Genomic DNA, 17,457 nt, shown 5'->3' with positions numbered 1-17,457 from the left:
CTTAACTTCCATCTTCAACCGCTCACTCTCCACTGGTTCCTTCCCCTCTGCCTTCAAACATGCCCATGTCTCTCCCATCCTAAAAAAACCCTCTCTTGACCCCACGTCACCTTCTAGTTATCGCCCCATATCCCTCCTACCATTCCTTTCCAAACTCCTTGAACTAGTCGTCTACACGCGCTGCCTCGAATTCGTCAACAACAACACTCTCCTCGACCCCCTCCAGTCTGCCTTCCGTCCCCTACATTCCACGGAAACTGCCCTCTCAAAGGTCACCAATGACCTCCTGCTTGCAAAATCCAGTGGCTCATACTCTATACTAATCCTCCTCGACCTCTCAGCTGCCTTCGACACTGTGGACCACCCACTTCTCCTCAACACGCTATCTGACCTTGGCTTCACTGACTCCGTCCTCTCCTGGTTCTCCTTTTATCTCTCTGGTCGTTCATTCTCAGTCTCTTTTGCAGGCTCCTCCTCCCCCTCCCATCCCCTTACTGTGGGGGTTCCCCAGGGTTCAGTGCTTGGTCCCCTTCTGTTCTCAATCTACATGCACTCCCTTGGTGACCTCATTCGCTCCCACGGCTTCAACTATCATCTCTACGCTGATGACACCCAGATCTCCATCTCTGCCCCTGCTCTCTCCCCCTCCCTCCAGGCTGGCATCTCCTCCTGCCTTCAGGACATCTCCATCTGGATGTCTGCCCGCCACCTAAAGCTCAACATGTCTAAGACTGATCTCCTTGTCTTCCCTCCCAAACCCTGCCCTCTCCCTGACTTTCCCATCTCTGTTGACGGCACTACCATCCTTCCCGTCTCACAAGCCCGCAACCTTGGTGTCATCCTCGACTCCGCTCTCTCATTCACCCCTCACATCCAAGCCGTCACCGAAACCTGCCAGTCTCAGCTCCGCAACATTGCCAAGCTCCGCCCTTTCCTCTCCATCCATACCGCTACCCTTCTCGTTCAAGCTCTCATCCTATCCCGTCTGGACTACTGCATCAGCCTTCTCTCTGATCTCCCATCCTCGTGTCTCTCCCCACTTCAATCCATACTTCATGCCGCTGCCCGGATTATCTTTGTCCAGAAACGCTCTGGGCATGTTACTCCCCTCTTCAAAAATCTCCAGTGGCTACCAATCAATCTGCGCATCAGGCAGAAACTCCTCACCCTGGGCTTCCAGGCTGTCCATCACCTTGCCCCCTCCTACCTCCCCTCCCTTCTGTCCTTCTCCAGCCCAGCCCGTACCCTCCTCTCCTCTGCCGCTAATCTCCTCACCGTGCCTCGTTCTCGCCTGTCCCACCATCGACCCCCGGGCCACGTCATCCCCCCGGGCCTGGAATGCCCTCCGTCTGCCCATCCACCAAGCTAGCTCTCTTCTTCCCTTCAAGGCCCTACTGGGAGCTCAGCTCCTCCAGGAGGCCTTCCCAGACTGAGCCCCTTCCTTCCTCTCCCCCTCGCCCCCTCTCCATCTCCCCCATCTTACCACCTTCCCTTCCCCACTGCACCTGTATACATGTATATATGTTTGTACATATTTGTTACTTTATTTATTTATTTGTTTTACTTGTACATATCTATTCTATTTATTTTATTTTGTTAGTATGTTTGGTTTTGTTCTCTGTCTCCCCCTTTTAGACTGTGAGCCCACTGTTGGGTAGGGACTGTCTCTATATGTTGCCAACGTGTACTTCCCAAGCGCTTAGTACAGTGCTCTGCACACAGTAAGCGCTTGATAAATACGATTGATGATGATGATAGCCCATTACACCCATTATTCACATCTTTCCCCCACGGGAGGCAATCTTAAGACTGGCTTTTCAAGTCCAATGGAAACAAAGCTTGATAATGACATTTAAGCCCGGCACTTTGAACAGTGCTTTGCACATAGTAAGCGCTTAATAAATGCCATTATCATTATTATTATTAAGGGTAAAACATAGAGGGTAGCCCATTACACCCATTATTCACATCTTTCCCCCACGGGAGGCAATCTCTCTCCCTACAAATCCACCAAACCAAGTCCCTCCTTGGCTTTATCGGAGGGCCTTTTTTGAAAGCATCTCCTCAAAGAGGCATTCACTGATTAATCCTCGCTTTTCTGGTACTGTTGCATAACAGTCACTTTAGCAGTCACCTGTTTATCTGTAGATGGTTTATGTAATTAATTCCTTTTGTTTTCTCACGCGTAGCTATGTTCTTGCACTTATGACGATTGCTTTTTGGCAATTCGTGCCTACTCGGCTTCCCCGTTTCGTTGTAAATTCCTCAAGGTTGGAAACCAGGGCTTTTATTTCAGGTAGTACAGGTAGCAGGTAGTACAGTGCTATGGTAGATGATAATAATAATAATAATGATGGTATTTCTTAAGTGCTTACTGTGTGCAAAGCACTGTTCTAAGTGCTGGGGAGGTTACAAGGTGATCGGGTTGTCCCACACTCTTAATCCCCATTGTCCAGATGAGGTCACTGAGGCCCAGAGAAGTGAGTGACTTGCCCATAGTCACCCAGCTGACAGTTGGCGGAGCCGGGATTTGAACCCCTGTTCTCTGACTCCAAAGCCCGGGCTCTTTCCACTGAGCCCCGCCGCTTCTCAATAAGCTCTAATAATAATAATAATAAGATGCTCAGTAAGAGGTTTGGATAAAGGCGACAGTAATGAAAATGGGTTTTGAGATTTTGGGGTAGGGCAGGGAGCAAGGGGGACTTCGGTTGGTAATCTCACTTTCCATCATGGGGTACCTGAATAGGGAAGAAAGCCTCAAAGAGCAGCTCTATCTTTCCTGGTTGTTGCAGAGATGATAATCCTGATGGCCTTGTATCTACCCAGTGTTTATTATACGGTAAGTGCTTAATAAACATCATTCTTTAAAAAAAAGTTCAGAGTGAAGTGTGAAATTTGCTTCATGGAGAAAGTTTAGGGATGGGAACATACCCAGCGCTTCGTACGGTGCTCTGTATACAGTAAGCACTAAGCGCTTAGTACAGTGCTCTACACACAGTAAGCGCTCAATAAATACAATTGAATGAACAAATACCATTGACTGGGCGATTGGAAACGTAGAGCTGGAGGGCGGTCTGTGGAAATGTAGAAAACGCACCTCGGCTTCTCGGGGCCATGAGATTTCTTAGGGTCCGTGGATTGATGAGGAATCCCAGCAGGTGGTAAGAGAATTCCTGCCCTTGGGAATAGCCCAGTGGGACTGAAGGGAGGGAGAGAGTGGATGAATGGAAAATTGTCCCAGCTGGAGAGCAAGGAATGTGAGGCGAGAGTGGCTGGCAGGAGGATTGAAGGACTGGTTCAGGAAGAAATAATAATAATAATAATAATGGCATTTATTAAGCGCTTACTATGCACTGTTCTAAGAGCTGGGGAGGTTACAAGGTGGTCAGTTTGTCCCACTGGGGGCTCACAGTCTTAATCCCCATTTTCCAGATGAGGTAACTGAGGCTCAGAGAAGTTAAATGACTTGCCCAAAGTCACACAGCTGGGATTTGAACCCCTGACCTCTGACTCCAAAGCCCGGGCTCTTTTCAGTGAGCCACGCTGCTTCTCTGTGGTAGTCAAGGCAGGATATTATTATATTTTTATTAGTATTAATATTACTATCATTCATTCACCCCATATCTATTGAGTGTTTACTGTATGCAGAGCACTGTACTAGGCGCTTGGGAGAATACAATACAACAATAAACAGACACATTCCCTGCATCATCATCGTCATTAGGATTAAATACCTACTCTCCTCTTTGTGCCACACTAGAGACTGTGTCCAACTTTGTCTCCCCCTTCTAGACTGTGAGCCCGCTGTCGGGTAGGGACCGTCTCTACATGTTGCTAACTTGGACTTCCCAAGCGCTTAGTACAGTGCTCTGCACACAGTAAGCACTCAATAAATACGACTGAATGAGTGAATAGTAGCAGTTCGGATGGAATGGAAAGGATGGATTTTAGCCATGGTGTGAAGGTCGAACCAGCAGGATTGGTGGCGACAGGTTGAATGTGGGTTGAATGATGGAGGGGAATTGAGGGCAATGCCAAGCTTATAGGTTTGTTAGACAGGCAGGGTGGTGGTGCTGTTTACAGTGACAGAAATTTCAAGGGGAAAACATAGTTAAGGTGGGAAGATGAAGACTTTGCTTTGACATGTCACGGTTCAGATGCCGGAGGAATGAGCAAACAGGGAGGAGTGAGCCCATTGTCGGGTGGGGACCGCCTCTATGTGTTGCCGACTTGTACTTCCCAAGCGCTTAGTGCAGTGCTCCGCACACAGCAAGTGCTCGCTAAATACGGTCGAATGAAGCAGAGAGAGCACCTGTGGACAGTCACTTGGGAAATGGGGCCAGATAAAAGTGGGAATGGTGGGATTGGTGGCGGGGTGGGCTTGGCTGTCAGCGATCATATTTATCGGGCGCTTACTGAGTGCAGAGCACTGTACTAAGTGCTTAGGAAGTACAAGTCGGCGGTTGGGGGGGCCGAAAGTAACGATTCATTCATTCATTCAATCGTATTTATTGAGTGCTTACTGTGTGCAGAGCACTGGGCTAAGTGCTTGGGAAGTACAAGTCGGCAACACTCAGCAGTTGGGGGGGCCGAAAGTAACCATTCATTCATTCATTCATTCAGTCGTATTTATTGAGCGCTTACTGTGTGCAGAGCACTGTACTAAGCACTTGGGAAGTACAAGTTGGCAACATACATGAAGTAATGATAGAATTTTGGGATCGTGAGTTTGGGCGGCTGGTCTGCCCGTAGGGGTTCATTCATTCATTCAATCGTATTTATTGAGCACTTACCGTGTGCAGAGCACTGTACTAAGCGCTTGGGAAGTACAAGCTGGCAACAGATAGAGACAGTCCCTACCCGACACTGGGCTCACAGTCTAGAAGATTTGTATCTACCCCTGTGCTTAGAACAGTGCTTGGCACATTGTAAGCACTTAACAGATACCACCATTATTATTACCTCATCTGTAAATAATAATGATGGCATTTGTTAAGCAGCGTGGCTCAGTGCAAAGAGCCCAGGCTTTAGAGTCAGAGGTCATGGGTTCAAATCCCAGCTCTGCCACTTGTCAGCTGTGCGACTTTGGGCAAGTCACTTCACTTCTCTGGGCTTCAGTTCCCTCATCTGTAAAATGGGGATGAAGACTGTGAGCTCCCCGAGGGACAACCTGATCACCTTGTAACCTCCCCAGTGCTTAGAACAGTGCTTTGCACATAGTAAGTGCTTAATAAATGCCATCATTATTATTATTAAGCACTTACTATGTGCCAAGCACTGTTCTAAGTGCCGTGAAATGGGGATTAAGACTGTGAGACCCTTGAGGGACATCCTGATTACCTTGAATCTACCTCAGTGCTTAAAACCGTGCTTGGCAAAGAGTAAGCGCTTAAAAAATACCATAATTATCATTATTATTAGAGCCAAACTGCCTGGGTTAGAGTTCTGGCAGGCTGCTGGTTCAGGGGCTCTTCTATAATAATAATAATAATAAGAGGAACCGAGGCAGAAGAAGGCTACTGAGACCCAAACCTTTTTCCCACCTGCCTATATTGCCACCACGGATGAGGAGGGGACGGTTTAGAGAGGTGTTTGCAAACCCAACAAGGCCGAGCAGTGATATCAACTTTTGTAAAAGGTTCAAAATGGAGTACAGATGGGTGGACCTTCACGACGTTCAGATTTTCTAAGGCATCGCCTCCCTGTTGATGGTGAGAATGATTTTTTTTTTAAACAGTTTTGTGCGTGCTTTAAAGAGATTTTCGTTTTCTCCGGGGGCAGAGGCGTGGCTTAGAAAAGGTGGGCTGGCGGTTCTCTTCACACAGAATGCGCTCAATAAATACGATTGGATGAATGAAAGAGTCCAGGAGAGAAGAAGTTGCTGGAATGAATAGTGAATTTGGGGACTTGGAACCACATTTCATTTTTTCTGTTGTTCACGGAGATTGTTTTGTCCTTTTTGGGGTGTAAGAAGATGCAGACAACTGCCACTGCCCTTAGAGCAAAAACAGCCTTGTGTAAATTGTTTCCAGTTTTTTTATTGTCTCTCTCCCCCTTCTAGACCGTGAGCCCGTTGTCGGGTAGGGACCATCTCTGTATGTTGCCAGCTTGGACTTCCCAAGCGCTTAGTCCAGTGCTCTGCACACAGTAAGCGCTCAATAAATACGATCGATTGATTGATTCTGCTCTGGGGGAAATATGCACCTTTTCATCTTTCCAAGGCCTGGAAAGAATGAGAGGGGAAAGGGCTGCTGCAATTGAATTGGAGTCGGGTGAATCATAGGTCTGGTTTTTGGCTGTTTCCCAAGTTTGGCATCTGGGTGTGTGGGCCACGAGGCAGAAGCCAGAGAATAAACTCTTCCGTGAGCTTTAGGGGAAGATCAGAAAAGGCCAGGGAGAGAGGAGTAATAATAATAATAATGGTATTTGTTAAGCACTTACTATGTGCCAAGCACTGTTCTAAGCCCTGGGGGGGAGGGGGGGGAGTTCAAGGTGATCAGGTTGTCCCACAGGGGGCTCACAGTCTTAATCCCCATTTTACAGATGAGGTAACTGAGGCACAGAGAAGTTGTGACTTGCCCAAAGTCACACAGCTGACAAGTGGCGGAGCCAGGATTTGAACCCATGACCTCTGACTCCCAAGCCCGGGCTCCTGCCACTGAGCCACGGACCCAGGGGAATGAGAAGGACCCATTAGGGCAGTGGGAGAGTTAGGGAATTTGAGTCAAAGTCTTAGTAGGGAGCATAATAATAATAATAATGATAGCATTTATTAAGCGCTTACTATGTGCAAAGCACTGTTCTAAGCACTGGGGAGGTTACAAGGTGATCAGGTTGTCCCACGGGGGGCTCACAGTCTTCATCCCTATTTTACAGATGAGGGAACTGAAGCCCAGAGAAGTGAAGTGACTTTCCCAAAGTCACACAGCTGACAGTTGGCGGAGCCGGGATTGGAACCCATGACCTCTGACTCCAAAGCCTGGGCTCTTTCCACTGAGCCACGCGGGTGACAGTGTATGTCCAGTACCTCTCCTTAATAATAATAATGATGGCATTTATTAAGCGCTTACTTTGTGCAAAGCACTGTTCTAAGCTCTGGGGAGGTTGCAAGGTGATCAGGTTGTCCCATGGGGGGGTTCACAGTCTTAATCCCCATTTTCCAGATGAGGTAACTGAGACACAGAGAACTTGTGACTTGCCCAAAGTCACACAGCTGACAATTGGCAGAGCCGGGATTTGAACCTATGACCTCTGACTCCAAAGCCTGTGCTCTTTCCACTGAGCCACGCGGGTGACAGTGTATGTCCAGTGCCTCTCCTTAATAATAATAATGATGGCATTTATTAAGCGCTTACTCTGTGCTTGTACTTCCCAAGCGCTTAGTACAGTGCTCTGCACACAGTAAGCGCTCAATAAATACGATTGAATGAATGAATGAATGAATGCAAAACACTCTTCTAAGCGCTGGGGAGGTTACAAGGTGATCAGGTTGTCCCACGGGGGGTTCACAGTCTTAATCCCCATTTTCCAGATGAGGTAACTGAGGCACAGAGAAGTTGTGACTTGCCCAAAGTCGCACAGCTGACAATTGGAGGAGCTGGGATTTGAACCCATGACCTCGGACTTCAAAGCCCGAGCTCTTTGCACTGAGCCACGCCGCTGCTTAAGTGTGAAACTTGGGACAGGAGAGGTGTGAGAACAACAGTCGTCGGCTTCTGGAGCCTGGGAGACTTATTCCAAGAACCCTTCCGAGGTCCAGGAGGAAAGCCTGCAGAGTAAATAATGATGAGAAATAATGACATTTCCTTGTTGATTCTGCTTTTCTGCTCTGACCAGGTTTGAGTGGTATTGTATTTATTGGTTGCTCATTCATTCAGTCGTATTTATTGAGCGCTTACCGTGTGCAGAGCATTCATTCATTCATTCAGTCGTATTTATTGAGCACTTACTGTGTGCAGAGCGCTGTGCTAAGCGCTTGGGAAATACAAGTCGACAACATCGAGAGACGGTCCCTACCCGACAACGGGCTCACAGTCTGGAAGGGGGAGATGGACAACGAAACAAAACATGCACAGGCGTCAGGTTGTCAGAACAAATAGAATTAAAGCTAAATGCACATCATAATGCACAAATGCACACATCGTAGTTGTTATGGTGTTCGTTAAACTTACATTGTGGTGAGTGCTGGGATAAATACGGGATGAATACACTGAATTGAGCCAAGGAAAATTTTAACCCAAGGAATGGCCCAGGTCCTCCATTCAGGTAGATATTCGGAGAAGCGGCGTGGCTCCGTGGAAAGAGCCCGGGCTTTGGAGTCAGAGGTCATGGGTTTATATCCCGGCTCTGCCAATTGTCGGCTGTGTGACTTTGGGCAAGTCACTTCGCTTCTCTGGTTCCTCAGTTACCACGTCTGTAAAAATGGGGATGAAGACTGAGCCCCCCGTGGAACAACCTGATCACCTCGTAACCTCCCCAGCGCTTAGAACAGTGCTTTGCATAGAGTAAGCGCTTAATAAATGCCATTATTATTATTATTATTATTATTATTATTATTATTATTATTACGTGGCCCTGTAGAACAGTCTTAGATACAGACCTTATTGCTCTCTTAGGGAATTTGTCCTGAAGCATCCAAGTCTCCGTCTTAAAGGAAGTAATTACTCTTGATCTCCATAATCCCCTTCTAGACTGTGAGCCTGTTGTCGGGGAGGGACCGTCTCTATATGTTGCCGACTTGTACTTCCCAAGCGCTTAGTACAGTGCTCTGCACACAGTAAGCGCTCAATAAATATGATTGAATGAATGAATGAATAATGGGTCAGAGCTTCGTCATCAGGGAGCGAAGGAAAGAACTGAAAGGAGAGCATCCTGCACTCGAGGGGGACGTAGGCTGAAGGAGAAGCAGCGGGGCTCAGTGGAAAAGAGCCCGGGCTTTGGAGTCAGAGGTCGTAGGTTCAAATCCCGGCTCCACCAATTGTCAGCTGTGGGACTTTGGGCAAGTCACTTCACTTCTCTGGGCCTCAGTGACCTCATCTGGAAAATGGGGATGAAGACTGTGAGCCCCCCGTGGGACCACTCACTCACTCACTCCCCTTTCCCTTCGCCGCTCTCGTACCACTAAACCACAGCCCTGGATCACTGCCTCCTTTGCTCTTATGCTCGAGCAGCCGAACGCTGCTGGTGAAAGTCTAAACACCATGCCAACCTCGTTCACTTCAAGTTTCTCCTTTCCTGCCTTAGCTCAGCCCTCTCCTCTGCCAGACAAAATGATTTCTCCTCCCTTATTGACCCCCATGCCCATCATCCCCGCCAGCTCTTCCGTACATTCAACTCCCTTCTCAGGCCCCCGGTTCCTCCCCCTCCTCCTTCCCTCACCCGCAACGATCTGGCCTCCTACTTCATTAACAAAATTAAATCCATCAGGTCTGACCTCCCCAAAACCACTCCTTTCCCCCCCCTTCTCCAGCCCCCCGGCTCTCAAAGCTCTCTGCTACTCTCCCATCCTTCCCAGCGGTATCCTCAGAGGAACAGTATCCCCAGAGGCAGTATCCTCCCTCCTCTCAAGCACTACTCCGGCCACCTGTGCTTCTGACCCCATTCCCTCTCATCTCATGAAATCTCTCCCTCCGTCCCTTCTCCCCTCCTTAACTTCCATCTTCAACCGCTCACTCTCCACTGGTTCCTTCCCCTCCGCCTTCAAACATGCCCATGTCTCTCCCATCCTAAAAAAAACCCCTCTCTTGACCCCACCTCACCTTCTAGTTATCGACCCATTTCCCTCCTACCATTCCTTTCCAAACTCCTTGAACGAGTAGTCTACACCCGCTGCCTCGAATTCCTCAACACCAACTCTCTCCTCGACCCCCGCCAGTCTGGCTTCCGTCCCCTACATTCCACGGAAACTGCCCTCTCAAAGGTCACCAATGACCTCCTGCTTGCCAAATCCAACGGCTCCTACTCCGTCCTAATCCTCCTCAACCTCTCAGCTGCCTTCGACACTGTGGACCACCCCCTTCTCCTCAACACGCTATCCGACCTTGGCTTCACTGACTCCGTCCTCTCCTGGTTCTCCTCTTATCTCTCCTGTCGTTCATTCTCAGTCTCTTTTGCAGGCTCCTCCTCCCCCTCCCATCCCCTTACTGTGGGGGTTCCCCAAGGTTCAGTGCTTGGTCCCCTTCTGTTCTCAATCTCCACGCACTCCCTTGGTGACCTCATTCGCTCCCACGGCTTCAACTATCATCTCTATGCTGATGACACCCAGATCTCCATCTCTGCCCCTGCTCTCTCCCCCTCCCTCCAGGCTGGCATCTCCTCCTGCCTTCAGGACATCTCCATTTGGATGTCTGCCCGCCACCTAAAACTCAACATGTCCAAGACTGAGCTCCTTGTCTTCCCTCCCAAACCCTGCCCTCTCCCTGACTTTCCCATCTCTGTTGACGGCACTACCATCCTTCCCGTCTCACAAGCCCACAACCTTGGTGTCATCCTCGACTCCGCTCTCTCGTTTACCCCTCACATCCAAGCCGTCACCAAAACCTGCCGGTCTCAGCAACACAACATTGCCAAGATCCGCCCTTTCCTCTCCATCCACACCGCTACCCTGCTCGTTCAAGCTCTCACCCTATCCCGTCTGGACTACTGCATCAGCCTTCTCTCTGATCTCCCATCCTCGTGTCCCTCCCCACTTCAATCCATACTTCACGCCGCTGCCCGGATCATCTTTGTCCAGAAACGCTCTGGGCATGTTACTCCCCTCCTCAAAAATCTCCAGTGGCTCCCAATCAATCTGCGCATCAGGCAGAAAGTCCTCACCCTGGGCTTCCAGGCTGTCCATCCCCTCGCCCCCTCCTACCTCCCCTCCCTTCTGTCCTTCTCCAGCCCAGCCCACACCCTCCGCTCCTCCGCCGCTAATCTCCTCACCGTACCTCGCTCTCGCCTGTCCCGCCATCGACCCCCGGCCCACGTCCTCGCCCGGGCCCGGAATGCCCTCCCTCTGCCCATCCGCCAAGCTAGCTCTCTTCCTCCCTTCAAGGCCCTATTGAGAGCTCACCTCCTCCAGGAGGCCTTCGCACACTGAGCCCCTTCCTTCCTCTCCCCCTCGTCCCTTCTCCATCCCCCCATCTTACCTCCTTCCCTTCCCCACGGCACCTGTATATATGTTTGTACATATTTATTACTCTATTTTACTTGTACATATCTATTCTATTTTATTTTGTTAATATGTTTGGTTTTGTTCTCTGTCTCCCCCTTTTAGACTGTGAGCCCACTGTTGGGTAGGGACTGTCTCTATATGTTGCCAACTTATACTTCCCAAGCGCTTAGTACAGTGCTCAGCACACAGTAAGCGCTCAATAAATACAATTGATTGATTGATTGATTGACCACCTGATCACCTTGTAACCTCCCCAGCGCTTAGAACAGTGCTTTGCACAGAGTGCTTAATAAATGCCATTATTATTATTATTATTATTTGCACAGAGTAAGCACTTAATAAATGCCATCATTATTATTATTAAGAGGCACTGGACGTAAACTGTCACCCGCCTGGCTCAGTGGAAAGAGCCCGGGCTTTGGAGTCAGAGGTCATGGGTTCAAATCCGGCTCCGCCAACTGTCAGCTGTGTGACTTTGGGCAAGTTGCTTCACTTCTCTGGGCCTCAGTTCCCTCCTCTGTAAAATGGGGATGAAGACTTGTGACCCCCCCCGTGGGACAACCCGATCGCCTTGTAACCTCCCCAGTGCTTAGAACAGAGCTTTGCACAGAGAAAGCGCTTAACAAATACCATCATTATAGCCCACTTTTGGGTAGGGACCGTCTCTATATGTTGCTAACTTGTACTTCCCAAGCGCTTAGTACAGTGCTCAGTAAGCACTCAATATATACGATTGAATGAATGAACAAATGAATTATTATTATTGTACTCTTTTTCAAGGAATAAGAGAGGCCCGTCTCCATTTGGATTTTGCTTTCAAAAGCGAATTCGTGTTTAGCTTTTTCTTTGGCTGAGGAGCTTGGGAATTTCTCCTCAACGTTTGTGTTTGGGTTCCTTCCTTAGGGTCGGAATCTGGCAGATTTACGGCGGAGCCAAGCCCGAGGAACTTTCACCCTCAGCACTGCCCTGCGGCTCGGCAGGCAAATCCTGGAGGCCGTCGAAAGCATTCACTCCGTAGGATTCTTGCACCGAGACATCAAACCGGTGAGCAGAGCAAAATGTGTATCTCGTCCTGGGGAGAAATTTGGGATTTAGACTGATGATCGCATTCATTCAGTCGTATTTATTGAGCGCTTACTGTGTGCAGAGCACTGTACTAAGCGCTTGGCTTGGGAAGTCCAAGTTGGCAACATCTAGAGACGGTCCCTACCCGACAACGGGCTCACGGTCTAGAAGGGGGAGACGGACGACAAGACAAAACAGGTGTCAAGTCGTCAGAACAAATAGAAATAAAACTAGATGCACATCATTAACAAAATAAATAGAATAGTAAATATGGACAAGTAAAATAAATAGAGTCATAAATCTGTGCAAACTTATATACAGGTGCTGTGGGGAGGGAAAGGAGGAGAGGAAAAAGGGGGCTCAGTCCGGGAAGACCTCCTGTGTAGCAGTGACAGAAAACGAGTGCGTCTCCCCCCCCCCTTAATTTTGGAAAGAAGTGTTTAGGAAACGGGAGTATTAGAGCTACGTCAAGCGCTTAGTACAGTGCTCTACCCACAGTAAGTGCTCAATAAATGCGACTGAATGAATCTTCCAAGACGGTAACTGAAAAATCGTGCGTTATAGCAAGGCAAAGTAAAAATAGAAGGAGAGACTATAATCCTTTTACTCTGGATAAACGTGTATTTTATAAATGAGTCTTCAACCCTATCTTGCTCTTGGATGGAAAGTTAAGCAGGCCATTTGTGATTTCTTCTTTCTGACCGGATGTCTTGTGGTATTTTTCACGTAATTCCAGGATTCTTTTTCATTGTTTACAAAATAGACCGTGGAGAAAATAAATCGCACACCCATGACGTGAGAGGGAATTATTTTTCTCCATTTTGTGTATGGTATGGTGTTTCACAGTGATTCTCACTGAAGTCATCATCCCTTCCCGTCATTTGAAGCAGTGTGGCTCAGTGGAAAGAGCCCGGGCTTTGGAGTCAGAGGACATGGGTTCAAATCCCGGCTCCGCCACTTGTCAGCTGTGTGACTTTGGGCAAGTCACTTCACTTCTCTGTGCTTCAGTTACCTCATCTGTAAAATGGGGATTAAGACTGTGAGCCCCCAGTGGGACAACCTGATCACCTTGTAACCTCCCCGGCGCTTAGAACAGTGCTTTGCACATAGTAAGCGCTTAATAAATGCCATTATTATTATTATTATTATTATTATTTGAAAGAAACATTGATTTGTTATCCTCTGGGATCTTATTATACATAAGCAGAGACAACATATTTTATCCGAATTTTCTACAAACATAGCATATCATGCATTTAAAAAATGGAGACATCTGTTATCTCTTGGCACACCGAACCCCGAGCACTTTTCGTGAAAATATTGCCCGTTAAAATCTGAAAAGATTAGTGCGTTCTGACATCACGTGGCAGTTCTCAGCTGCTTCTTTCAGAGTGCCAAGTTAGCGTTGTGATTTGAGCCGTGAAGAACGTCTGTCACAGAAGCGTTTTCCAAGATAGCAACGATTTTAAAGAATGTTATTTCTTGGCTGAAGCCCTGTTGTTTTGGCACTGGTTTCTTTCCCCCGCTATGGAGAGAGGTCACCGTTCTCTCCGTTGGATGCCAGAGCTTTCACCTTGCAGAAAGGCATTGTACTCTGCAGGCCTTAACGCAGCTATATCTCAGTCAGCGATCGCGGCTACAGTTTTATGACGATAAATAATAATTACAGTATTTGTTAATCGTTTGTGAAACCATCAGGTGTGAGCTCCCTAAAATCCACCCGGCTCCTCTTCGGTCCCTTCTTCATCTCTCCCATCTTTCCCAGCGGTGTCTCAAGAGGAGATGTCCCGGCTCCTCCCAAAGTCTATCCCCTCCACCCTCCACCCTCCGACCCCGTCCCACCCAATCCTTTCACACCTTAACAAAATACTTACCCCTTCCCTTCTTCCCTCCCCGAGCGCCACGACCCGATCACCTTGTAACCTCCCCAGCGTTTAGAACAGTGCTTTGCACGTAGTAAGCGCTTAATAAATAATAATAATAATAATGATGGCATTTATTAAGCGCATACTATGTGCAAAGCACTGTTCTAAGTGCTGGGGAGGTTACAAGGTGATCAGGATGTCCCACGGGGGGCTCACAGTCTCGTGGCTTAGTGAAAAGAGCACGGGCTTTGGAGTCAGAGATCGTAGGTTCGAATCCCAGCTCCACCACATGTCTGCCGTGTGACCTTGGGTAAGTCACTTAACTTCTCTGCGCCTCAGTTACCTCATCTGTAAAATGGGGATTAAGACTGTGAGCCCCACATGGGACAATCTCATTACCTTGTTTCCCCTCCCCAGCGCTTAGAACTGTGCTTTGCACATAGTAAGTGTGTAACAAATGCCATCATCATTAATCCCCATTTTCCAGATGAGGTCACTGAGGCCCAGAGAAGTGAAGTGACTTGCCCAGAGTCACAGAGCTGGCAATTGGCAGAGCTTGGATTTGAACCCATGACCTCTGACTCCAAACTCGGGCTCTTTCCAGTGAGCCACGCTGCTTCTCTAAATAATAAATGCCATAATAATAAATAATAATAATAAATGTCATCATTATTATTATTATTCTCTTCAACTGTTCATTTTCCAATAGTTTCTTTCCCAGTGCTCTCAAGTATCTAAATAAATGCCATTATTATTATTATTATTATTATTACTATCTTCAACAGTTCATTTTCCAGTAGTTTCTTTCCCACTGCTCTCAAGTATCTGCATCCTAAAAAAATCCTTCACCCCGTGGCTTCCTCCAGCTATCGCCACATTTCCCTCCTACCTTTGCCCTCCAAACTCTTTGAACGAATTGTCTAAATCCACTACCTCCGATTCTCGTACTGATCCTTTCCAATCTTGTTTCTGAGCCCTTCACTCTACTGACGCCGTCCCCTCAAAACGTGGCCAGCGACCGCCCCCCAGTCCTTGCCGGAACCAGCTATCTCTGCCCCACCTGGTCTTCCTTGACTTCCCCGCTGCGATCGACGGTGGAAACGTGATCTGACCCTGGTTTCACTGATACTGCCCTCTATTCGTTCTCCTCCTATAATAATTCTGGGATTTGCTAAGCACTTACAATAATAATAATAATAGCATTTATTAAGCGCTTACTATGTGCAAAGCACTGTTCTAAGCGCTGGATGAGCCAAGCACTGGCCCACGTGGGACAACCTGATCACCTTGTATCCTCCCCAGTGCTTCGAACAGTGCTTTGCACATAATAATAATAATAATAATGTTGGTATTTGTTAAGCGCTTACTGTGTGCCCAGCACTGTTCATTCATTCATTCAATCGTATTTATTGAGCGCTCATCGTGTGCAGAGCACTGTACTAAGTGCTTGGGAAGTCCAAATTGGCAACATATAGGGACGGTCCCTACCCAACAGCGGGCTCACAGTCTAGAAGGGGGCTCACAGTCTAGTCATTTATTCATTCATTCATTCAATCGTATTTATTGAGCGCTTACTGTGTGCGGAGCACTGTACTAAGCACTTATTCATTTATTCAGTTGTATTTATTGAGCGCTTACCTTGTGCAGAGCACTGTACTAAGTGCTTGGGAAGCACAAGTTGGGAGGTTACACCTTGTAACCTCCCCAGCGCTTAGAACGGTGCTTGGCACACTGTTCTAAGCGCTCGGGGGGAATACAAGGAAATCAAGGTTGTCCCACGTGGGGCTCACAGTCTCCATCCCCATTTTACAGATGAGGGACCTGAGGCCCAGAGAAGTGAAGTGACTCGCCCAAAGTCACCCAGCTGAGAAGTGACGGAGCCGGGATTCTAACCTATGACCTCAGACTCCCAAGCCCGGGCTCTTTCTACTGAGCCACGCTGCTTCTCTAGTAAGCGCTTAACAAATGCCATTATTATTATCATTATTATTATTATGCGCTGGGGTGGATGCCAGAAAATCGGGTCGGACACAGTCCTTGTCCCCCATGGGGCTCCCGGTCTTAATCCCCATTTTACAGATGTGATAACTGAGGCACAGAGAAGTGAAGTGACGTGTCCAAAGCCCCACAGCAGACAGGTGGCAGAGCCTGGATTAGAATCCGTGACCTTCTTGCCTCCGAGGAGCAGGGGCTAGCCGCTCGAACCCGCCGCTTCCCGTGCTGCTGCTCCTGTCTCTCGGGCGGCCCCGTTTCGGTCTTTTTCGCGGACTCCCCCTCTGCCTCCCGTCCCCTAACTGTGGGAGTTCCTCACGCCCTTGGAGAACTCCTTCACTCCCACGGCTCCGACTGCCACGTTTGCCTGGATGATTCCCAGATCTCCCTCTCCAGCCCTGACCTCTCTCCTTCACTGCGATCCCGTATTTCCTTCTGCCTCCAGGACGCCTCAGGTTGGGTGTCCCACCGACATCTCAAACTTCCCATGCCCCAGACAAAACTCCTCATCTTCCCACCCAGAACCTGTTCTACCCCCATGACTTTCCCCTTCACTGTAGCCAACTTGGACTTCCCAAGCGCTTAGTACAGTGCTCTGCACACAGTAAGTGCTCAATAAATACGATTAAATGAATAAATGTAGGAAGCACATCATCCCCCCCGTCTCACAAGCCCATAACCTTGGCGTTATCTGTGACTCGTCTCTCTCATTCAGCCGACCTACAGAGGCGGCGTGGCTCAGGGGAAAGAGCCCAGGCTTAGGCGTCAGAGGTTACGGGTTCAAATCCCAGCTCCACCGGTTGTCAGCTGTGTGACTTCACTTCCCTGTGCCTCAGTTCCCTCATCTGTAAAATGGGGATGAAGACTGGGAGCCCCCCATGGGACAACCTGATCGCCTTGTAACCTCCCCAGCTCTTAGAACAGTGCTTGGCACATAGTAATAATAATACGAGGGCATTTATAAAGCGCTTACTATGTGCAAAGCACTGTACTAAGCGCTGGTAAGCGCTTAATAAATGCCATCGCTATTCAATCTATCATCAGGTCCTGTCGGTTCTACCTTCACAGCCTCTCTTGAATTTTGGCGCTTCCTTGCCATCCGTACTGCTGCTCTACTGCCCTATCCTGCCTTGACTGTAGATCGTGGCCTGCGAGTCGGAAGGTCATGGGTTCTAATTCTGGCTCTGCCACTTAATAATAATAATAATAATAATAATGGCATTTATTAAGCGCTTACTATGTGCCAAGTACCGTTCTAAGTGATGGTGATGATCAGGTGATGATCAGGTTGTCCCACGGAGGGCTCACAGTCTTCATCCCCATTTTCCAGATGCAGTCACTGAGGCACAGAGAAGTGAAGTGGCTTGCCCACATTGGCGG

General features: G+C 48.4%; 1 protein-coding gene across 2 annotated transcripts in view; it reads left to right on the top strand.

Annotated features, from left to right (window-relative positions):
- The window catches only part of TTBK2 (tau tubulin kinase 2), a 154,759-nt gene that overhangs the window by 70,652 nt on the left and 66,650 nt on the right, over positions 1 to 17,457 (top strand). For both annotated transcript variants that reach the window (XM_038741272.1, XM_038741273.1), the window contains exon 5: positions 12,059 to 12,199. In XM_038741272.1, the coding sequence (XP_038597200.1) occupies positions 12,059 to 12,199 (141 nt within the window). The remainder of the gene's footprint in view (positions 1 to 12,058; positions 12,200 to 17,457) is intronic.

Source organism: Tachyglossus aculeatus, assembly GCF_015852505.1.
Source record: "Tachyglossus aculeatus isolate mTacAcu1 chromosome 12 unlocalized genomic scaffold, mTacAcu1.pri SUPER_6_unloc_1, whole genome shotgun sequence".
NCBI lineage: Eukaryota > Metazoa > Chordata > Mammalia > Monotremata > Tachyglossidae > Tachyglossus > Tachyglossus aculeatus.
Note: the sequence above shows the minus strand (reverse complement) of the source record. Positions and strands in the feature narration are given on the sequence as shown.